Below are 24,542 nucleotides of genomic sequence, written 5' to 3'. Positions count from 1 at the left end.
AAGTATCCTATTTTTCACCATTAAGTGGGATATTATCCAAAGTGTTTTGGAAGATATCATATATCAGGCTACAAAATTTCCCTGCCCCCATTCCTAGTTGAGTGTTTTTCTCTGAAAGGATGTTGGATTTTATCAAATACTTTTTTTGAGTGTATATTGAGATGACCATGTAGTTTGTTTTTTATTCTATTAATATAGTATATTATATTAATTGATTTTCAGATGTTAAATCTTCCTTGTATTCCTAGGATAAAATCCATTTGGTCATGGTATATAATCCTTTTTATATGTTGTTAGATTCAAACCATAATATTTTATTGAGGATTTTTGAATTGATATTCATAAGAGATACTGATCTCTAGTTTTCTTCTGATGTCTTTGTTTTTAGTATCAGAGCCTCCTAGAATTAACTATTCCAGCGTCACTTACTTTATGAAGAGTTTGTGAAGAATTAGCCTTGATTCTTCATTAAATAAATGTCACCAATGAAACCATTAGGCCTGGGATTTTCTTTGTGAGAAGTTTTTTTTTTTTTTAATTTCTAATTCAATCTCTTTGCCTATTATGAATCTATTTAGATTATCTGGTCCTTCTTGAGTCGGTTTCAGTTTGCATTTTTCTAAGAATTTCCAGCCAGTATTCAAATATTTTTTGGCTCTTTCTCTCCTCTCTTCTATTATTAGAAGTATTATTATGTATATGTTGGTGTGCTTAATATGAGGTCCCACACTTATCTGAAGTTCTCTTGATTTTCTTCATTCTTTTTCTGTGTTCTTCAAATTGCATTATCTTTAGTGATTTATGTTTATTAATTCTCCTGCCAGTTCCAGTTCACTCTTGAGCCCCTCTAGTGAATTTTCATTTCAATTATTATACTTTTTAACTCCAGAATTTCTATTTTTATACCTCTACTGATGTTCTGTATTTAATAAACATTGTCATCACTTTTTTCTTTTTAAATCGTGATTTCTTTTATTTCTTGGTACATGTTTATAATTGCTACCTTGAAACCACTGTCTATTAAATCAAACACCTTGTTCTCACAGTTTCTGTTGCCTATGAGCAGAAAAATGTGAATTAAAACAATACTGAGATCCTTCTTTACAAGGATTTTCTTCATTATATTATCAAAAATTAGAACGGTCACCAGAGACTTCTGAGGACAAAAAGGAATGGGAATCCTGTTGTGCCTTGATAGGCATATAAATAGGTACAACCATTCTAGAGAGCAATCTGATAGTTCTTTGTAGAAAACTAAATAGAGAATGTATGTGTCTTGGTATCCAATAGTCTGCCACTGAATACATACCAGAAATTCCAACCCACAGGCTAAACATGTACAAAGATGTTGATCTTTGTATTTGTAGCAATGGACAGTTAAGATGCTCCTAGTATTCATCCCTAGTGGTAATGGAGAAATAAAGTAACTAGAAGAAAATTAGAGAATACAAACATTATTAGAAGCAATAAATTATACATGCCACAACATAGGTGATTCCTTAAAAATATAGTATTGAGAGGAAAAAGTAAAAATACAGGATGAGATCTAAAGCACCATGCATTTATAGAAATACAAAATATACCTATAATCAAGAAGATCAGTAAAATCCATCCATGATAAGGAAGGAATAGGAAATTAAAGGCGGAGGAGGAGATTAAATAAACATAAAGTAAAATTTATGTTATATGAATTTTAATTATGCTTTTGAGATAGAAAATAAAACAAAAATATCAAAGAAATATGAGATGAGGTGCTCAGAAGAGATATGGACATGGATGAAAAAGTTAGAAAGTTTGAAAAGAGAGAATAAATAGTATGAAATAGTCATGTTGGAGATTCAGAAAATAAACATATTTGGAAAACATTGCCAAGCAGTATTAAATGACCCCTACAGGTTTGTAGTCATGAATTCTAAGGGAAACCAGTACACCCATTTGTCTGACATCTCACCTGTCAAACAACTATTGCAGGCACAGGTGCAAAGAATAGGGGGAAAGGAAAGGGTTGCTTTTATTTTTAAGGCAAGAAAGATTTGAGTGTATTTAAAAGCTAATGGGAGGGGGCTGGGGTTGTGGCTCAGTAGAGTGCTTGCCTAGCATGTGTGAGGCACTGGGTTCAATTCTCAGCACCATATATAAATAAATAAAATAAAGATCCACTGGCAACTAAAAAATATTTTTTTAAAAAAAAAGCTAATGGGAATGTGCAAGTGGAGACAGGGATCTTCAAGATATTGTGGGTGGGGTAGGAAGGGGGGTAACAGATGGAGATGAATAGAAGTACTTCATGCCACCCCCACCATCCAGCATAGCACCTCTTTCCCTGAGATGGTAGAGAAGGAAGGAGTGAGTGCATATAAAAAACCCAAAATTCGAGGGAATTTCCATCTCTGCCTTTGTCTTGACTTGTGGACAGATGTAAAATATGTCCACCTCATTAACTTTCCCAGCTTCACTCCTCATGCAGAAGTCCCTGGGATAATGCCTCTGGTCGACAGACATAGAAACACCTTCATGACCAATGCAATAGGATGCATTTCAACTTGAAATCACTTACTCATTTACTCTCATTTGTTGCTGGTACTAGTTAGTGCAGTTTCTTTGGAAAGAAACTTGGTGTTACTTACTAAGATACTTAAAATCATCCATACCACATTTCTACAAATGTATCCTAAGGAAACAGCAGAGAGATACTCAAAAACTTACATGTAAGGATATTTAGACTAATGTTTTTTCCTAATTAACAAAAATTGGAAACCACTTAAATGTCCCCACAATAAAGGAATGGTTAAATTAAATTTGGGATACTCATAGAATAAAATGTTTATTTCCATTAAAAAATAATATTTTAAAATAATGCAGCATATGAAAATATGCATAACATTAAAATAATTTTCCGTGGCCTGATTTCTGTGCATATAGGCTAATTAATGTTCCTCGGTACTAATTAGAGCTGAAATACATAACCAGATTTTTTGCCCACCCTTCTGGATCTCATTCTGTATGGTTTCCAGGGGGAGCCTGCTCATTTCGAGTACCTGATGTACCCATTACACTCAGCATCCATCACCGGTCTATCTACCTGCATCCGCAAACCCCTCATTGCTACCTGTTCACTGGATCGATCTGTTTGCATCTGGAATTATGAATCAAAGTAAGAAATGAAAGGCTTTGCTGCTGTAGTTTGCAGAATTCCTATTAAATTTACATATGTGAAAATTTTAATTACAGAGTTTTACAATTTAATTACTTAGAAGCTTTCAGTTGGAAAAGCCCTTTTTAAAAATCAAGTCAGTCAACCTACCTGTTTTTTACTCTTGAATGGACTAGAAAATTACTTGTAGTTTATTAAATGCTTTTCATGCTAGACACTGTGCTGTACACTTGGGACATAAAGATAACACACCAATGTCTCACCTTCTAACATAAACTCTACTGTCTCCCCAGTTCTCCCTGGGTCTGCTGTTCACTCTTTGGAGCATCCACACCCTTTACTCCTCTCTCCTCATCACTGCCCCAGTCACCCCCAAGTCCCTAGCAATTGTAGATTTCTGATGCAACTTCCCTAAGAACTTCCCGCCCTAGACTACACCTGTAGTGTTTTCTTCGTTCTGGTATGCAGCTGTTGGGACTACTAGAAACAAAAAGAATAGTTGCATAGTACTCATGGTTCTTGGAATTCCAACAGAGGTGTGTTTTTGACATCACTAGGCAACACCTTGACCAGTTTCCCCCAATGGCCATACTAGGTGCCATAAGTAACCAAAGTCTAGAAAATAGAGGAAACAATAATTGCAAACAATAAAATATCTTTAATACTGTGATAATAATATATGTCACATCAATGGAGGACTTGGGGAACTTAGGAATTTGGCTTAAATTCAATCATGGATCTTTTTCACAGCACTCTGGAACTTTTTAAAGAATATCAAGAAGAAGCATACACAATCAGCCTTCACCCATCTGGACACTTCGTTGTAGTAGGGTTTGCTGATAAACTACGCCTTATGAATCTACTCATTGATGATATACGTTCTTTCAAAGAGTATTCTATCAGAGGATGCAGAGAGGTAAAACCTGCTGGAGATGAAGGTCTGGTTTCTTGGAAATCCAGGGTTGAAAAATCATGAACTAACACTCTGGGGAGGTGAGACCAAAGCTTAAAAAAATCCAATGCTTCTCCCACCACGCTCATAAAAGTGAGCATATGGGTTTATCCCTGTTTTCTTATGCCCACCAAAATATTTCTTTTTCTTTTTTCTGGGGGGTGCGGGGAGGTACTGGGAATTGAACCCACTGGCACTCGACCACTGAGTCATATCCCCAGCCCTATTTTGTACTTTATTTAAAGAGGAAGGGTCTCACTGAGTTGTTTAGTGCCTCACTTTTGCTGAGGCTAGCTTTGAACTCACAATTCTCCTGCCTCAGCCTCCTGAGCCGCTGAGATTACAGGTGTGCGCCACCACATCTGGCCAAAATATTTCATTGAACCTAAAACACTGTAGGATCCCACCTGTGATAAGTCTGCTCTGTGATCATCGAGCCTTAACAAATCGTGAAAAAGAAAAGTAATCTCAGAGAGTCATCATCAACAGTAAGAGGCAGTGCCCAGCCCATCAGGATCCCCCAGGATGACTTGAAACAAGACAGTGTTGAATCTTGGCTGGTGCCAGCTACAGAATAGTGACAGTGTCTGAAGATATCAGCCAAGTCTCAGATCTACTGCACCTTCCCCCAGCCATCCCACGCATAATTCCCACCTGAACTCTTCCAGAGAAGCAGCCCTTGGCGGCAGCATGCGGTTCGACTGCTCACCTCTTGCTTGCTCTTTTGCTGTTTCCCTGTAGTGTGCCTTTAGCAATGGAGGCCACCTGTTTGCTGCAATCAATGGAAATGTGATTCACGTTTTTACCACCACAAGCCTAGAGAACATCACAAACCTGAAAGGACACACTGGGAAGGTGAGTGAATGCACGGCCTCTGGGAAAATGGGGCACAGGGCCGAGCACTGTGCTAGTCAGTGGGACCCAGGTAAACCAAGGAGGAGTGGTTCCTTTCCCTGTCTACTTGGGGAGAGAAATGATTAAAAAAAAAAATACACAGACAAATTGCAGTTAATGAAAATAAACATGGGGTTGTTATGAGAGGAAATAATGAAGGGATAGGTATAATGTAGGTTGAAGGGCTTGCAAAGGCTCAGTCATAGAGGAGTGGGAAGGAATTAATCAAACAACTGGTGGGAATCTCCACTGCAGTTAAAGATCCAAAGACCCAGAGACAGGAGATTGCAGAGGAGCTTGAAGTGTCTGTGGGGATGGAACGTTAGTATCATAGGTGAGCTAAGACTAGAGAGGTTTACAGGAGCCCCAGTGTGTGGAATCATGTAGGTTTTATAAGGATTTTTTCTTATTTATCCTCTTTGTTCCTTAAAATCATTGAAGACTTTCAAGACAGGGAATGATATGGCCAAATTTGCATTTTAAAAGTTTACCTGGGCTGCAGAATGAACGATATATTGAAGGAGATAGAGATGGAAACAATAAGGAGGCTGTTCTGAATAGTTCCATAATAAATGTTAGTGTCTTGCATCCTGGTGGTGGTAGCTATGTTAGGAAGAAATGGGTGGATTCAAAAGCTAAAATAAAATAAAATCAAAAGGTCCTTGAGGAGATTAAATGTGAGACCCGAAGAGGAAGAGGCCTAAGTCAAGAGGGTAAGAAAATGAATTTGGAAAACTAAGTGGGGTTTCTCCTAGGACTTCGAGCCCAGCTCAGTATATGAAATCGGTCAATGTAATCCCCCATATTAACAGGCTAAAGATGGAAAACCAGCTTCAAAAAAAAAAAAAAAAAAAAACACTTCAAACACTATCTAACTTATTTATTACTTTACATTACCTGATTTTTGCCTTTTAAAGAAGCTGAGAGAAAAATGAGAGCAAGTGTAAATTTATGAATTTTTTATGAACTTTCTCATTGCAATTGCTCTTTCAGTGAGCTTAGAGAATAAAGAAAATACAATATGTAATTACACAGTGTCTTGATTACTTTTGAAATTGCTTGTTTTGTTTTGTTTGGCATGGATTTAGATTGCTGTGTTGGGTGGCCTGCTTTCAGTCTAAAGAACTTCCTTTAGTATTTCTTGAAAGACAGACTTATTAGCAATTAATTTTATCAGTTTATTTAATCTGGGAACATCCTTATTTGCCTTTCATGTTTCAAATATAGAAAATATTTTTGCTAGATATAAGGGCGTGTTGTTTGTTTGGTTGATTTTTACTGGCAGTACTTTGAAAATGTCTCCCACTGTCTTCTGTACTCATTTGTTTCTAATAAGAAGTCCAATGTCAGTCTTATTGGGGTTCGCTTATTTGTGATAAATTGTTTTTCTCTTATAGCTTCTAAGATTTTTTTATCTTTGGCTTTTGGTATTTTAACTATAGTGTGCCTGAATGTAGATTTATTTGCATTTATTTTACTTGGAGATTATTACACTTCTTGGAGGTGTAGGTTAATGTGTTTTAAATACATTTGGGATGTTTTCAGCCTTAAATATTTATGCATATATATCTTCTGCCTCTTTTTCTTTTTCTCCTCTTGGTACTCCTGTTATACATGCTAGTACATTTAATTGGCACCCACATTTCCCTGAGGCTCTTTTAATTTTTTGAAATTTTTTACTGTGTTCTTCAGATTGTATAATCTCCATTGACCTATCTTCAAGTTTACCAGCTCAAATCTACTATTGAAGCCAGGTGTGGTGGCACACACCTATGACCCCAGCTATTTGGGAGGCTGAGGCAGAAGGTTAGAGAGTTTAAGGCCAGCTTGGGCAACATAGTGAGAATCTGGAAACTAAAACAAAACAAATCTATTCTTAAGTCCCTTGGGTGAATTTTTCATTTCATTATTATACTTCTCTTTTTTCTTTTTTTTTTTAAGAGAGAGTGAGAGAGGAGAGAGAGAGAGAATTTTTAATATTTATTTTTTAGTTCTCGGCGGACACAACATCTTTGTTGGTATGTGGTGCTGAGGATCGAACCCGGGCCTCACGCGTGCCAGGCGAGCGCGCTACCACCAGAGCCACATCCCCAGCCCTCATTATTATACTTTTCAACTCCAGAATTTGTTTAACTTTTAAAATAATTTCTGGCTTCTTATTAATATTGCCTATTTGATCAGACTTGTCATCATACCTTCCTTTAATTACTTAAGCATGGTTTCCTTTAGTTCACTGAACCATATTTTTATTAGCTGCTTTGAAGTCTTTGTCTGCTACGTCTGTTACCAGCTAGGTGGGGTCTTGTGGTCTCCATCAGAAAGATCAGATAAAGGAACACTAACTTAACAGGGTCAGGACACTTTGTTGGGACTTCTTGCTCAAACAGAAGGGAGACACAGCACTGACCAAAGAGTGTCCAGCTAGCTCCCAGGACAGAGGGAGAGAGCTAGTTTATTCATGTGAGGATGGGAATATTAATTGGCTTCAGGTACATATTTAAAGGTGTTTTTCTTTTCCTGGGAAAGCTCTTAACCTTGAAGGGAGGGGGGGACCTTAGCCCATCATCCTGGCACCAGATATTACATCTTGCAAATCGATGTGACATCCTGTATGAACCTCTCTGTCTTGTGATGAGGATGAGCTGCTGTGTGGCTGTTAAGAGAACACATGGGTAGGAGTGAAAAAGGACACAAATCAAGGCAGGTAACAAGGGCCCTGGTTTCAATGCTGTTTCACCATAAAGGATAAAACTCCTCAACAGTTTTATCCTTTATGTTGTTTGTGCTCAGAGAGTCATAGCAAGGCTGTCCTGGCTTTAATGATACACCTGATCTTTGGAGGCTGATAAGACTGAGAGTTAGTGGGGGGTGGGAAGGTACAGATCATGCTCTTAGCAGCTAACAAGCCCTCAGTGAAAGTGGGAGTGCAGGGAAGCGCATCCCATGCTTTCAATAGCTAACAAGCTATGAGTTAAAATCTAGGAGTACATCCTTATATCAGACATTTGGTTTTTTGAGATTGGCTTACAGATGAACTTTAGATAGGGCAAAGGGAAAGGAGGGGCACGGAGGGGGCATGGGGCTAGGAAAGATGGCAGAACGAGAAGGACATCATTACCCTAAGTACCTGTATGAAAACACAAATGGTGTGACTCTACTTTGTGTACAACCGGAGATACGAAAAATTGTGGTCTATTTGGATAATATGAATTGAATTGCATTCTGCTGTCATGTATAACAAATTAGAATAAATTAAATTAAATTTTAAAAAAATTCAGGAATGCATTTATCCTTTGTGTCTACAGGGGTGGTGAAGGCGATCCCCCACAGGGGTCTCTGACTGTCTTGAGTGTACCCTCTGGGCCCCTTCAAAGGCAGTTTCTTTTGCCTGCTTACTTTTTTCTTTTGTTTTTTTCTTTTTGGTCAGACTATCTGTTGGGGATTTTGGGGGTTTTGTATGTTTCATAATTTTTATGGACTTTATTTTAGATAACATGTTATCTTAATTATTAGATACTAGATATCTAATAATTAGATATGGATTCTTATTCCCCATAGGAAATTGTTGGTGGCCGTTGGTTGTTTATTTAGTGACTTGACTGAACTAATTCTATGAAGTCTTTTTCCCCTGCAGTGTAAAGCCTCTGATATCCCTGCTTATATTTTTTTTTTCTTTTTATCGTTTTTAACCTGGCTGCCTAAGGTTTGCCTCCAGGTGGCGTAAGCTGCTTATAAATCATGGATTGTGTATGAACCCTCTTAACCATTTTTTTTTAACCTTTTACTATTTTTACCTTTTACTATTGGATTTGTGTGAGACTTGGGAGCTACTATCACAGTTTCAGGGAGTTTATGGGTTTTGCTACATGTTCAGCAGAGATTGGTAGTGTAATGTGCCCACTCTGATTGTCCCTGAAAAGGTATGGCAAGATCAGATATGCAGTTTCCAGGCTGCCAGGGATGCACTTGGCTTTATTTTTAAGACTTGCTTCCTATGAGATGCCCAGAGTCAGAGCTTATTGTCCAGTGCATAGTGGGGCTCCTCCAGGGGCTAGCAGGTCTTCCAGCAGTGCAGGAGTGTGCTCACGTTTCCCCATCTCTGCTCCAGTGGCTGCCGAGGGTATGCAGCCTAGCACATGCCCACAGCCTTCCAGCCCACAGAGTGCTCTTCTCGACTCTTTCCCTTGTTCTATTGAAACTTGGTTGCACTATGATTTTTCTTATATCATGATTACCAGCCTCCTCTTAATCACTCTCCACCAAGGTCTCCATTGTTTTAAACATGCCCATAGGCACAGACTTCACTGGGTTCTGTCCCAAGTAAAGTAAGGAATGATGACAAGTCTGATCAAATAGGCAATATTAATAAGAAGCCAGAAATTATTTTAAAAGTTAAACAAATTCTGGAGTTGAAAAGTATAATAATGAAATGAAAAATTCACCCAAGGGACTTAAGAAAGTAAAATTGGTCTCCTCAAATAGAGCTATAGAGTTCTTTGTCTTAAGGCCTGACTTTTCCCTGGACAAAATCCTGGTTCTACCACACCAGTGCCAGGGCAGGGACCTGCTTTTCCTGGAGTGACACCCCCACTCTGTGAGTGGAACTTGTGGTGTGTACGTAGGGTAAATGGAACCCCTGATCTTTTCAGCTTGCTCCTCATGGTGAGGAGCCTCCACCTGTGAGCAAACAGGCACAAGCAATTGGGCACCAGTATTCTAGGCTTGCTGTAATTGGAATAGTTCTTCTGCCAATGAGTAGGGACTAACTGGTGGTGGGGAAACCAGGTCTTCTTGGCCATGCCTGCCTGAGACAGAGCTTTTGTTAACATGGGGCTAGGGTGGGGATAAGAAATGCCAGCAGTCTGACCTTCCCAGGGTGAACCATAGCCCAAGATCAGGAGCTGTAAGGAAAGGGAGTCCTGACATCTTGGCAGCTCCTGCTCAGAGTGCACAATGGTGGCGTTTCTGGAGCTGAGGCTGGGAATGGAGCCAGTCATGACTCAGATGTCACAGACTGTTCTTACCAAGATCAGGTAGATTCTCTTGAATGAATGTTTCTCCATTGCCGCCTGCCCTTAGGAGAATTTCCAGAGACTTTAAAAGATTATTTCACTGTTTCAATCATTTTTGACCAGTTAACTCATTTCACTGCGGAGATCAGCTGAGATCCTCATTCTGCCACCCTGAAAATCCACTCTCTCTGTGCTATTTTTGCAACTTCCTGTGAAAACACACACACACACACACACACAATTTCAAAATTTCAAAGTTTTTAAAATGTAGCAATAATTAATTGGCTGTAGCACTAAGAAACCATTGTGAGTCATTCTTTGCATTCATAAAGTATAAAAGAAATGTGAATGTTTTACCTGCAGTATTTTGCAAGCATCTAGAAAACAGAATGTTAACATTTCCAAGAAGCTATGCTTTGTGATTTCCTCTACCAGGAAGAGCCATCCTGCCTCAGTCTAGTGGAGCACCTGAGGAGTTTGTCCCATGGCCATGTTGCAGTGTGTGTGCAAACACTCTTACCTGGGTGTGTCTTCATCATCTGCAGATTCGCTCAATTGTCTGGAACGCAGATGACAGCAAACTGATTTCTGGTGGCACAGATGGTGCTATATATGAATGGAATCTGTCTTCAGGAAAGAGAGAGACAGAGTGTGTGCTCAAGACCTGCAGCTACAACTGTGTTACTGTCTCCCCTGATGGCAGAATTATTTTTGCTGTTGGATCAGACCAGACCCTCAAGGAGATTGCAGATTCTTCAGTGAGTCTGCCCCTGCCCTACCGCTGGGCTATTGTGTTGATTTACAAAAGACAGCCACCCATGCTTACAGCAGACAGTGTGCTAGCAAAGAGAGCCCTTCCTCATGGGACAGCCTCTGGCTGTTCTTCCTGTTGGGTCAGCTCAGTTACTGTCACTTCCTGAATTTCTTGCTCAGTGCCTTTCCTGGCGGTTAAACTGTAGGCCCCTTTTCCATTTCCATTTTGCTTGCTGTCTGTAACTTCCCCTCTGCCCTGCAGGAATGGAGGTCAGCAATGTCTCTAAACTGCACTCTGGCCCTTGGTTGGCACTTAGCTGGGGTAAAAGCACAAGTATAGTTAGCTGCTGTCACCTGGACTTGCCTCTGTATTCTTTCGAAATCCCTCATCTCTCAGATGTTAGAATTACCACATTTGGCTCTGGAAAGAGACTTAACATAAATGTGGCTGGGTGGTCTTCCAGGAGCCCAGCAAGAGCTGATTATCACTGGCTTCTCTGACTTTTCCACAGCTCTTCTCATAGGGCTGATGCTGGGGGTGGTGGGGTTTGCACATAGCTACTGCAGCAACAAACCGACCTAAGGCAGGTTCCCCACGGTTGGAACATAGCTCAGTGAATGGTGACTCCTTTGTACCCTAGGTAACTTGGTCCTAGTTCTGTGACAGCTTCTATAGCACTGTACTAAAATAAAGCTCCTTCGGGGTAGGAATTTCACTCCTCTTGATATTCCTACTAGCTAGTGCACTGCATGGCCTGCAATAGACATTCAATAAATGGGTGGGAGAATGAGTGAAGAAATGAATGAGTTCCCTGGAGATGGAGTTATGTTCATATAGTGGGAATTAATAAATGTTTTCTGAATAAATTTATGATCAGCCTCCTGTTCTCTCTCTGAGGTACATGACAGCATGGCCATCAAGAGCAGAGAGAGACTGGTCAGTGGCACACACCTATAATCCCAGCAACTCAGGAGGCTGAGACAGGAGGATAGCAAGTTTGAAGCTAGCCTCAACAACTTAGCAAGGACCTAAACAACTTACCAAGACCCCTTCTCAAAATTAAAAAATTAAAACTAAAAGATTGGGGATTTAGCTCAACAGTAAAGTATCCCTAGGTTCAATCCCGGTACCAAAAAAAAAAAAAAAGAGAGAGAGAGAGAAGAAGAAGGAAAAAAAAGAAGAAAGAACAGTCAGACTGCACTTACTAGGTTTATGAGTTGAGGCAAGTTATTTTTCACCTCTTGGACTCATCTTTTCATCATCTTTAAAATAGGCCTAATGGTCGCTCTCTCCAGATTCTGGTGAAGGCTGAACGAGTTACAACATGGGAAGGGTGTAGAATAGCACTTGGCACAGAGGAAGTGCTGTACAAAGATTCCAGTCATTGGCATCATTCCTAACTTCTACCATTGGTTATTCATCAGTCAAGCAACTGAGAAATACCTAGTTTGAACCTTTTATGTGCTAGGCACCATGCAAGATGTGATAAGGAATAGGGAAAAAACCACATTATTTTAATACAGACTCCAAGAGTGCTATTAGAGGGAAGGAAGAGAATGATAACAGGACACAGGAAACATAGCTCAGCCTCTCAGTTGAACAGAGCTGTCTGTGTTCCAGGTCCTGCGAGAGATGTCAGCATTTGACGTCGTCTACACGGCAATTGTCATCTCCCATTCGGGGCGCATGATGTTTGTGGGCACCTCAGTGGGAACCATCCGCGCCATGAAGTACCCCCTGCCTTTGCAGAAAGAATTCAATGAGTATCAGGCTCATGCTGGTCCTATCACCAAGGTGAGAGGGACCCTTCCTCAGGGGTCCAGCTCCAGACCCTAACCAACATACCTTCTTCCTCCCTTCAGCCTCCATTGTCTTCTCTTTCCTTATTCCTTCCTCCTTGTTTATTCACCTACCAACCATTCAGTAAGCTTCTATTGACTTTATGTTTAAATACTTCTAGGAATTTATCCTAGGAAATAATCAGAGCTACACCTAAAGATTTATGTACAAGGTTGTTCACCATAATATTATGCACAGTAATGGCCATTTGGTGACTGCCACCAGTCACCATCACATCTCCCAGGCTCTGTGAGTGTTGACTGCTAAGGACTCTCAGATATTTCCTCCTCCAGAGATTGTCCTGGACTAAAAGGAATCATAGACCAGGAGACTAGTTACTACCACTCCCCAAGGATGCAAAAGGCTACTGCTGGGGACAACAATATGAGCACACATTTGTAAATTGTCCTTCTATTTCTTCTCATGAAGTAGTGTCTATGTTCAATAACTAAAATGTGAAAACAACCCAAGTTTCCATCAGCCAATGAGTGGATTAGCCAAATGTGGCATAGACATACAATGGAATAGTATTCAGTCTTAAAAAGGAGGGGAAGGGCTGGGGTTGCGGCTGAGTGATAGAGCATTTGCCTAGCATGTGTGAAGCATTGGGTTCGATTCTCAGCACAGTATATAAAGGAATAAATAAAATAATGGTCCATCAACAACTAAAAAAATATTAAAGAAAAAAAAGGAGGGGAATTCTTCAATATGCTACAATGGGGAGGAAGCTTGAGGACACTGTGCTAAATGAAGTAAGTCAATCACAAAAGGGAAAATATGGTGTGATTCTACTTTTGTAAGATTCTTAGAGCTGTCAAAATCATCAAGAGAATGTAGAATGCGGTGGGCTGGGGGAGGGAGGAGTGGGGAATTCTTGTTTAATGGGTATAGAGTTTTGGTTTTACAAGACAAAAGAGAGTTGGGTGATGGTGATAGCTGCAGAGCAACTACAAATGTTAATACAACTGTTACAAAGAAGTGTTTGTATTAACAGGGAACTGAAATCCTAAAAATGGTTAAGATGGTAAAATTTTATGTTATACGTATTTTGCCACAGTAAAAATGTGAATAAAAAATAATTCTCTGACATGAAAGATGATTTCCAAGAAATCATACCCAATATGGGCTGGGGATATAGCTCAGTTGGTAGGGGAGTGATTGCCTCTCATGCACAAGGTCCTGGGTTCAATCCCCAGCACCACAAAAAAAAAAAAAAAAAAAAAGAAAGAAAAAGAAATCATACCCAAAAGCAAATTAAAGGTTATTCATAGAAAAAAAAAGTAGTTTACTAAAAATAGGACCTGGGAAAAATGTGTATCATCTCCCTTCCCTTCTCTCTCATTTCAGATTGAATGACATGAATACCTGAGGTTTTTAATATGTTCCAAACTCAATATTGGCTTACCTGTAGGCATTGTTCTTATTAAGAAAGTATTTTTATTATAAAATGAAATATCCCTGTGCTAAGCTAGGCCTTAGATCCAAAGTAACTTATTGTAATATATTCCCCTTCTTCTTTTAAGATATACTATTTATGAATAAAATAATTTCTATTATAGAAGCAATGCATGTCTATTTTAGAAATAAAAGTCCATATATATACATCATGGTAGAATATATATATGTGTGTGTGTGTGTGTGTGTGTGTGTGTGTATCCTATTATATGATGGACCATAAGTTATTAACTCTTCTCTTTCAACTAGGCATTTACATTATGAACTATAATGAACATCCTAGTCTGCAAATTTATATGTGCATCTCTGACAATTTTTTAAGGCTCAATTCCTAGACAGAGATAGAACTCCTAAGTAAAAGAGTATTACTATTTTTAAAGTTCTGCACATTGCTAATTATTAGAAGGCATTTTTTATAGTTAACGCTTTTGTCTTAATTTTTTACTAGGTATTAATTACAGGGTCACAGGAAATTTTAAAGACAGCACAGAGGTCCTGTATAGCCTTCACCCAGTTTACCCAGTGATCATCTTATGTAACTGCAGTACAATATCAAACCAGAAAACCGGCGCTGGTCCACTGCCTGAGTGTGAGCCTGGTCATTTCATCACAGGGGTCATTTATATAACCTACCACAGTCAAGATGCAGAATTGCTCCTTCACCACCTAGACCCACTTCTTGCCACCCTTTTGTAGTCATGCCTACCCCTCCCCACCATCCCTAATCCCTACCAACAATTCTTTTTTTCTGTTTCTATAATTTTGTCATTTTGAGAATTGTATATAAATGGATCATACATTATGTGACCTTCTGAGGGTGGGTTTTTCACTCAGCATAGTGCTCTTCAGATCTAACAAGGTGCTTTGTGTACTCATAGTTGATTCGCTTTATTGCTGAGTTATATTCCACAATAAGCACAATTTGTTAAATCATCCATCCTTTGTAGGATATTTTGATTTTTTTTCCAGTTTGACTTTTACAAATAAAGCTGCTCTGAACAATCTTGTGCAGGTTTTTGTGTGGGCTTTCATTTTCACTTTTCTGGGATAAATGCCCAGGAGTATGATTGCTGAATCTGATGGGAAGTGGGTATTTAATTTTTTAAGCAGCAGCCAAGCTTATCCAGAGTCACTGTACCATTTTACATTCCCATCAGCAATGTTTCAGTTTTTCTACATCACTGCCAGCACATGGGATTATCACAATTTTTATTCTAGCTGTTCTAATAGGTGTGTAGTGATATCTCATCATTGTCTTAATTTGCATTTCTCTAATGACTAATAATGTTGAACATCTTTTTATGTGCATACATGGCAATCTATATATCCTCTTCCCCGAAGTGTCCTCAAATCTTTTGCCCATTTTGGATTGCCAGGTTGTTTTACTATTGAGTTTTAAGAATTCTTTATATATTCTAGGTCATATTTCACTCAAGAGTTCAAATCCACAGGGAATGTAGCTATAGCCTTGCTTCTTTTTATTTGTTCACAGAAAGAAGTCTGTGAGAGCTCCTGCCTCATTCTTACCCAGAACCAGGTCTGCCTTGCTATGAGGCTGTTCCCAGGTTGTATGGATGGAGGCCTTGCACAGTCACCCTGGTCATCTATGGCCCTAAAAAGCTTCCTATGATCTTTTACCCTGCAGATGTTGCTCACCTTTGATGATCAGTACCTGCTGACTACTGCTGAGGATGGCTGCCTGTTCACCTGGAAGGTCTTCGATAAGGATGGCCGCGGAATCAAGCGGGAAAGGGAGGTGGGCTTTGCTGAAGAGGTGCTCGTGACTAAAACAGACATGGAAGAGAAGGTAAGAATTGGGCCCAATGAAGAGGAAAATCCTTACCAGACTGCATTCCAGCTCCTCAGAGCAGTATCTGAGGTCCTCCTCAGCCTGGCTATACCCTGTGACTGTCCTTCTCACTGGTACTTGATTCTTTTTATACCCCCACACTGCCTCCTCCACGTGGTCATCTTGACTTTGATCCACTGATCCTGCTTTCTTTTGCTACCTTGAGAACAGAACCATGGCATCCAATTCTCCTGTATGACCAATAGTTTCTAGTTCTTGCTAGGCATGTGGAAGACAATAAATATACCGACAAACCAAATATACCAGTTGTTTCTGTGAAACATAGTCATTGCTAGTACTGAGAACCTCCTTTAAAAAAAATAAAAGAAATGAAGGATGTAGGAAACATTCCTAAAAACTCTTAACCAGACTTCTAAACAATAAAACCATAAGTATAAAAATAACAAGCATTTGCAAAGAAGCAGGCACTGTGCTGACTACTTTATAAGTATTTCTCATTTATATCTCCCAATACATCTCAGAAAAAGGTACTGTTATTGATCCCATATTTCAAGAAACAGGTTTGGAGAGGTAGAGTGCTGTGTCCAAAGTGACTGTGCTGGCAAGGTGTAGACCAGTTTTCTAATCCAGATTTCATCCAGAGCCCACTCCTCATCACTATGCCCAAGGGACATCCCTCCTGTGAATGCAGTAAGCATTCCATAAAGATGTGGTTTTGGAGTTTGATTGCATAGCTCTGTGCTGCACTACCTAAGAGAAGCTGACTGGATGGTTCATGGAGAATCTGAGAGTCATGCATTCATTGATGCTCATCAAGGATCTAAGAGTACTATTGAATATCTGCCATTAGCCAAGCACTGGGGATGCACATGTGAAAAGATAGGCCTGGGCCCTGTGGTCAGGAAGCTCACAGCCAGATAGGGGCTGGAGACAAGAACAACTGTGAGAACAGCAATTCGAAGGCAGCCACAGAGCTGGATGATAGGCCTCTGGTGTTTCCTGGAGATGCCCACTAGAGCCCCCTCAAACCTCTTGCAGAAAGACAAAGGGGAAAGAAAGGGAGAGGGGCAGCCTGGCCTCCTTATGGCAAGCAACTGTCTCTTTCCCTTCCTTCTCTCTGTTTTCTAACCGTGGTGTAGAAAAGAAGCCAAGTAGGAGACACCAGGCTGAACCCAAGGCCTGAAGATGTCTGGGCTGATGGCTGACCCCCAGCTATGCTTGACAGCACTATTGCTAGGCTGAAAACGGGAGACTCCCTTCCTGGCTCCCTTCTCTTTCAACATCTGTATGACCACACTCTGCTTATGACCGGTCAACCTCTCTGATTCCTCCTCCCTGACTTCCTTACTGGCCCCTCTTCCACCTGTCTCTTAAAAGTCACATTCCCCAGAATTGCCAGCTCTTTCTTTTTTTTTTTCCTTTATATTCTGTGACATTCTTTGTAACTCTCTGTCAACCCAGGATTTACCCCCTTTTTACGTTTTTCAATTATTCATTCTCCATGTGATATTGACAGAGATATGACACAGAGAAAAAGACATGGCAAGTCCTTCAGCTTATATCCTGAGAGAAGGGCTGGGTAAAATAAAATAGGGAAATCAATGAGAGTGGATGTTATGAAAGAATGATGCTGTGGGAACACAGGGGAAGGACCCTGACCTAAAAGAAGTGAGCCCCACACAACCTTCCAGAACAAATGGGAAAGGGCGTTCCACACAGAGGAATGAGTACGTGCTGACGATGAGGGTCAGGTGCTCTAGGAGAGACGGTACCTGTGGCTGTGGCTGGAGAATAGAGGGTGTGTCAGAGAGAAAGGGTGGTGAGAGAATCAGAGAGATCATGAGGGGCTTTTAAGCCACATTTTAGACTGAAACTGTTCATAAGGCCCCACTACTGATAAGTTAGGGAGCATCTTGACAAGGTTCACGCTTTGGAGAGATTACAGCAACATGGAATGAGCAGTTACCTCAAATGTCACATATCAAAACTGAATCTTTCCCACTTATAAATGTATCCCATTAGTCCAAGACAGACGTCTGTTCATCTGATGAATATTTATCAGTGCTGACAGCATTGCAGGTTCTATGCTGAGCTCTGGGGAGAAAGCAGTGAAGCAAGACAGGCCAAGCCTAATCCTCAGGTCCTGGAAACTCTACCTGGGGAAAAAGTTTTCATGCACAATCTTCTCACCTCCACCCCCCCCACCCAGTTAGCACCATTTCTCCAAAATATCTCTCTCTAGTCTTCCCATGCCTCTCTGCTCCCCTCCTCCACAACTGTGCAAGTCCTTAACCATCTCTCATTTGGACCATGCTGTTGTCCCCCAACTAATCACCTTGCCTTCATTCCATCTCTAAAGTGGTCCATGCTGCACACTGTCTTTGGAGAGGCCTTTATAACATCAAAGTCAGCTTAATCGAGCTAGTTGAAGATCCTTGGAGGCCCTCTAGTATAAATTTCCTACATGGCCTACAGGGACCTTGATAAACTTGCCCAATCTCAGCCTCCTCTCCTGCTGCCTCCTATTGTCACCAAGTCATATGAGGGCCCTGACTGTACCCTCGCTCCTACCTCCCTGACTTTGTACATGCAACTTTTGTTCATACTTCATCTCAGTGTTTCCTACATGCCAGGTCCACATTAGCATGATAGCCATGTGCAGAGCCAAGCATAACACATTCCTTGTGGTCTAGTCACTCCCAGGCAGTAGGGGAAAGACAAGTAAAGATGATTGATAGGGATGCATGGGGTGTCATCAAGGTGAGGGAGAACAAAACTCCTGTGTCCTCACCCACTGTGCCATCAACATTGACTTCATAGGAAGTGAGAGGTGTATGTGTTAAGAGTAGTTTTAGAAAACTGTGGCATCAGGGAAGACAGTGGAGACAGGAGTTGTCCAGGCAGAAGAATTAGGACCTATGTTAAAGTAATAGCACTGAGGCCAGCATGGGTATACGATGCATCAGGATGGACAACTAACAGTTCTGAGAACTACCCAGCTCTGGGCACTTATCACATTTTAATTATATTTTTATTTGGAATGTAAGTTCCATGGGGCAAGGATTGTGATTAAACAAATATCTTTTGAGTATCTAGTGTGTGTTAGGCATTGTTCTGGGTACTTGGGGTACATCAGTTGTTTTAGTCAGCAATTTCACTGCTGTGACTAAATCACCCAACCAGAACAATTATAGAGGAGGAAAGTTTATTTGAGGGCTCACAGTTTCAGAGGTCTCAGTCCATAGAAGGCTGACTCCATTCGTTGGGGCTCCAGGTGAGGCTGAACATCATGATAGAAGAGCGTGGTAGAGGGAACCAGCTCACATGATGATCAGGAAGCAGAGAGAGAGAGAGAGAGAGAGAGAGAGAGAGAGGCTCCACTCGCCAGATAAAATATTTACCCCATAATCACTCCCCTAGTGAACCATTTCCTCCAGCCACACCCCAGCTGCCTCTACTTGCTTAGGTTTAAGGCTATAACCCAACCATTTCTCCTCCAAACCTTCTTGTATTGTCTCATATGTGAGCTACTGGGGGACACCTCACTTCCAAACCATAACATCAGCAAATAAAACCAACAAAGATCCCAGCCTTCTTGGAGCTTAAGCTTTAATGGGGAGAAAACAAAATAATAAGTAAATTATATAGTATATTAGAAAGTGCCAAGATCTAAGGAAGTAACCCAAAGTAGAGGGCAGGAGGGGAGGTCATGAAGGAAATGGTAGGAATAGGAAGGGGGTGGCAGGATTAAATAGTGGGGTTCAAGTGGGCCTTATGGAGCAGGTAACATGTGAGCCAATTTGAATGAAGGAGATGTGAGAGTTGTTAGCACACAGTGGATATTGTGGGGACAGAGGAATGAATCTTGTGGGGAAAGATGATAAGCTCTACCTGAGACATGTTGAGTTTGAAACTAGACAGAGCTGCGGGTCTCAGGTCAAGGCCACAGGTTTAAATATTCTGATTCACCCCATTATGGAAGCTCTTGATTCTCTGCCCTTCTCCCAAAGGCTCAGATTATGTTGGAGCTAAAGACTCGTGTGGAAGAATTAAAAATGGAGAATGAGTATCAACTTCGACTAAAGGATATGAACTACTCTGAGAAGATTAAGGAGCTTACAGACAAGTTCCTCCAGGAAATGGAGTCCTTGAAAACCAAAAACCAGGTCTGTTTGAGAGACAGAACCAACAGCCACAAGCCAGAAAAATTTCTACTCAGCTCAACATGGGGCTGGCATGTATTGCCCAAGTTATGCTCAAAGAACATAAAGCACTGTTGATAATGTCAGAAATCATCAGAGTACAGTAAGGCACTAAGTAGAAAAAAAGAATATAAAATTCTCTATCACTATGGTAATAGGTAAAATAAAATAGATAATAGTGTAACTATTTCTGGATGTTGGGATGATAGATACTTTATATTTTGCTCTTTATACCTTTCCATAGTTTCCAAATTCTCTGCAGTGATAGATAATTCATTACTTTTGTAATCAGGAAAAACTTACTTTAAAACAAAATGAAAAGATAGCAAGAAAAAAGTATAGAAAGAAAGAACTAGCAGAATATTGATTTCTAGATTGTCAGAAAGTTACATAGTCTAGGTTACATAATTACATAGTTTTGTTTTTGTTCTACAAAAATTTATCTGATCTTCTCATCCAAAGCCCCCAATCTTTTGCTCAAGAAAATTTGTTCTAGTATGTTATCTCTGTGGGTCAGAGAGTTTGTCTGAAAAACCACGGCTGTTGATTTTATTCATTCATTCATTTGTAATTCCATTCAGTTAGTCAACAAACATTTTTCTTTGGTGCCCCACATAAGCCTAGCACAAAGTTAAGTCCTGGGATGGCATTGTCTCAGCCTGTGAGGATCTGTCCTGCTCCAGTAGAGAAGATACTTTTTAGAAGCTCACAGCTAATCCCAAGGAGTTCATTGAGAGTAAGGTGCAGGCAACAGGGGATTTGAATGAATCTCTACTTTTTCACCCCAAAATTCACTTGACACATATCTGAAACTAAACTCATCACTCACAAACCCATTTATTAGCAAGGATATAGACAGGGAAAATATAGAACTTTCAGAGCAGAATATAATGCAAATAAGGAGGAAGTGATAGCGCATGCGTCATTCCATAGAACAATGGTGCACAATAAGGGCTTGAGAAATGTGTGTGTTTGTGAGCAAAGGAGGGTATCACTTGTAAAACTATTTCTCGTCCTTGTGGTGCCTTCAGCAGATATGCAGAAATCAGAAAATGTCACTTTATGGTTTAGGTTTTAAGAACAGAAAAAGAAAAGCAGGATATAAGTCACCGTGAGCGCATAGAAGACCTCCTAGACAAACAGAACCGGGAGCTGCAAGACCTGGGTGAGCCTACAAGCAGAAGCCATGAGGGCTGAGGGTGGCTGCTTGGCATTGGAAGGAGACAGGTTGAGAAAATGCCAGGAGTCCCCCAGACACGGCAGAAGTACCAGGGAATGTGGCCCTGTCTATGGTCAGGCTACATTCATCCCCCAGAATTCACGGTGGTTTTCACTCCTGTGTATTTACTTCTTCCATAAAACCATGTTAAACACCTACTATAGGGTGGGCATGGTGGTGCACGCCTATAATCCCAGCAGCTCAGGAGGCTGAGGCAGGAGGATTGCAAGTTCAAAGCCAGCCTCAGCAACTTAGTGAGGCCCTAAGCACTTCAATGAGACCCTGCCTGTAAATAAAATACAAAATAGATCTGGGGATGTGACTCAGTGGTCTAGTGCCCCTGAGATTAATCCCCAGTACCCCCCAAAAAAGCAAAACAAAACACAAAAACACCTACTGCATTGCCAGTAGGAGATATAGACTTGCCTGGCTCCCAGACTCACTACTCATTTGTGGGGTGCTCTAGGGACACCTAACCTGACTGAACCTCAGCTTACTGTTCTGTAAAAATAGGACACTAATACTTATTTTGCATACTCAGGCTAGTCTTCTTGGTCTTGAACCTTCAAACATCCCTCTGCACCTTCCCAGAAACATTTCTGCCTAGGGCAGGAGGGATGGAGTTGGCTGAGGGCATGGAATTTTGGTTCCAGAGACGCTACTCTGGCTGCATGGAAGGGGTAGGAAAGCACCCAGGGTTGCTCCATGCCCCTGAGGCTGGTCTTCTCACCTACCTTAAATACCTTCCCTCTTGATTCTCTCCAGAATGTTGCAACAACCAAAAGTTGCTTCTAGAATATGAGAAATACCAGGAGTTACAACTCAAGTCCCAAAGGATGCAGGAAGAGTATGAAAAACAGCTCCGAGATAATGATGAGACCAAGAGCCAAGCCCTGGAGGAACTGACTGAATTTTATGAGGCCAAGCTGCAAGAGAAAACCACCCTTCTGGAAGAGGTACTCTCAGGAACTAAGATCTCACTGTGCCTTTTCATAGAGAAAAGGCAGGATGGGTTGGCTTAAGGAGAGCAGTTGTATTTTCGCGACTATTCATTGAGTAGCTACTGTGTGCCCATATGTGCTATACACTGGGAATTCAGTGGTGGGCATGAGAGAAAATGTTCTATCCTCAAGGAACTTACATCGAATGGAAGAGAAAGTAAGTAATTTAGTAAAAAATATAAAATTACAGCTGTCACAGTTCTGTGAAGGAAAAACAGGACGCCTGGGTGCTGGTGTCAAGACCAGAGACAAATCAGGATATGGGAATGTTGCTAAATGTGTGGTTGAAGTGATGGAGCCCGAGGCCTGACCTGGATGGAAATATGGGAAACAGGAAGAAAGTGCACATGTCAGGAGACAAACGGCCTCAGTTTCCATTTCTGTAATAACACTCATCTCCCATTTGCCATGATAGGGCTCTGCGACTAGTCTCATCCCAGGCATTCTTAGCACAGAGGCATCCGTGAGCCCCTTCTCCCATGATTGCACTCTCTCCCTCTCTCTCTCTCTCTCTGAGCCAGGCCCAGGAGGATGTCAGGCAGCAGCTGCGGGAATTTGAAGAGACCAAGAAGCAGATTGAAGAAGATGAAGACCGAGAAATCCAAGATATCAAAATCAAGTACGAGAAAAAACTTCGGGAAGAGAAGGAATCCAACCTGCGGCTCAAGGGAGAAACAGGCATTATGAGGAAAAAGGTATCAGGCTGTTCTCTAAGAGACTTGGGAATGGGCAAGGGCCGGATTGCAGAAAAAGCTGGGCCAGGTGAATAGAAAGCCCTGGGTGCTGTGCAGAGTTCTCACCTGAACGTCCTCACCTCCAGTGAGCAGGTTAGGAAAGGAGCACTGGCAGGTGCTCCTGCGGGGGCAGACAGACCTTGCCATATCCTCTGAAAAGGCAGCCATCTGGCCTCTCTCCTTTTGGCAGTGATGTTGAGCTCCCCTGTGGCTGATAGACTCTGTTTGGGCTTTCACTTCCAAGTAAGATCAATTAGAAATGGAAATAAAGTCTTCTCAGTCTGGAAGTGTCCTGGGCTCTGGTGGCTCCCGTTCAGGCTCCACAGGTGGGAAAAGGAGACAGGTAGAAGAGCTTTGTTTACAAGGTAGAGCAAGTATTTTTAGTTCACTGGTGATTGAGTGAAGGGCTATTCAATTCACAGTTCCTTGTGGAATTGTCAGTTTCACCAAAACTTTTAGCCTTACAGAAGCCAAGTTCAAAGTGAGCTCCTGTTTCTTCGTATTAGAAATTATACTGCTAGGAAGTCTAGAGGATAGTCTTGGACATGACTAAGATGGCCCATTGGGTAGGGCCAGCATCTGTGAACTTGGTGGGCCACTGATTCAAACTTTTTAAGGTCAATATGATCATGGAAGACCCAGAGTCCATGCAGGGATCAGGAGCCTCTTGTGCAGAAAGAGGCCATCCTCACATACAGGGGATGGACCTGGACATTATTAGACAGATTATTCCATCATCTATTTGGCCTAGGAAATTTCTGAGCCATTTTAAATTCTGCAAAAACTCACTCCCCCCAAAGTTTAGAAATGTTGTATACTCGGAGTTTTCAGTTGACAGAAGAGAGGCGGTCCAGCTCACAGTTGGTCAGTGATGGGGAGCTTTTTTCATGGTTTGGAAGGAGTGGAGATGAGCTCCAAGATTTCAGGGGTCTCTGCTGTTGCTATTTGCATCTGCAGTTCAGCAGCCTGCAGAAGGAGATCGAAGAGCGAACCAACGACATTGAGATGCTGAAGGGAGAGCAGGAGAAGCTGCAGGCAGTCATCAGGTCCCTAGAGAAAGACATTCAAGGCCTCAAACGAGAGATCCAGGAGAGAGATGAGACAATTCAAGACAAGGTGAAGACTATCTCCTGTCCTACCCAGCCACAGTCCAGAGGGACCCAAGCCATGAGGGCAAGGCTTGGAAAAGAGAGGGCCCCTGGCTTCTTGGAACACATGTATTTAACTTGATCTCTGGGAATAAGAGGTCAGCAAGGTGCCTGTGGTATACTTGGCACTGTGCCGATTACTGTCAACATGGCACACTCAGTTCTGCCAACAACCCCAGGGTATGAGCAATACAGTGTTAATGGCTGATGAGTTCCAAGAGATTGAGTATTCAAGGTCACACAGTGTATACAGGATGGATTTGGGACAGGAACCCAGTCAGCTGACTCCAAGGCCCCTGCCCTCCCAGATCCAGGTATCTATCTGTGAATATATTGCCCACATGGTCCCCCTGGTCAGAGAGGGACTC

At 41.3% G+C, this 24,542-nt stretch overlaps 1 protein-coding gene across 1 annotated transcript in view; it reads left to right on the top strand.

The window, feature by feature from the left end:
• Positions 1-24,542, top strand: part of CFAP57 (cilia and flagella associated protein 57) — a gene marked incomplete at its 3' end in the record, with an annotated part of 68,916 nt that overhangs the window by 17,207 nt on the left and 27,167 nt on the right. The window contains exons 7-17 of the mRNA XM_081307716.1: positions 3,015-3,154; positions 3,905-4,070; positions 4,848-4,961; positions 10,558-10,770; positions 12,387-12,560; positions 15,706-15,867; positions 19,881-20,036; positions 21,144-21,237; positions 22,057-22,247; positions 22,814-22,987; positions 23,984-24,142. Of these exons, the coding sequence (XP_081163842.1) occupies positions 3,015-3,154; positions 3,905-4,070; positions 4,848-4,961; positions 10,558-10,770; positions 12,387-12,560; positions 15,706-15,867; positions 19,881-20,036; positions 21,144-21,237; positions 22,057-22,247; positions 22,814-22,987; positions 23,984-24,142 (1,743 nt within the window). The remainder of the gene's footprint in view (positions 1-3,014; positions 3,155-3,904; positions 4,071-4,847; positions 4,962-10,557; positions 10,771-12,386; positions 12,561-15,705; positions 15,868-19,880; positions 20,037-21,143; positions 21,238-22,056; positions 22,248-22,813; positions 22,988-23,983; positions 24,143-24,542) is intronic.

Source organism: Spermophilus citellus (assembly GCF_964194105.1).
Source record: "Spermophilus citellus genome assembly, chromosome: 9".
NCBI classification, from domain to species: Eukaryota; Metazoa; Chordata; class Mammalia; order Rodentia; family Sciuridae; genus Spermophilus; species Spermophilus citellus.
This window is presented reverse-complemented; position numbering and strand designations above follow the sequence as displayed.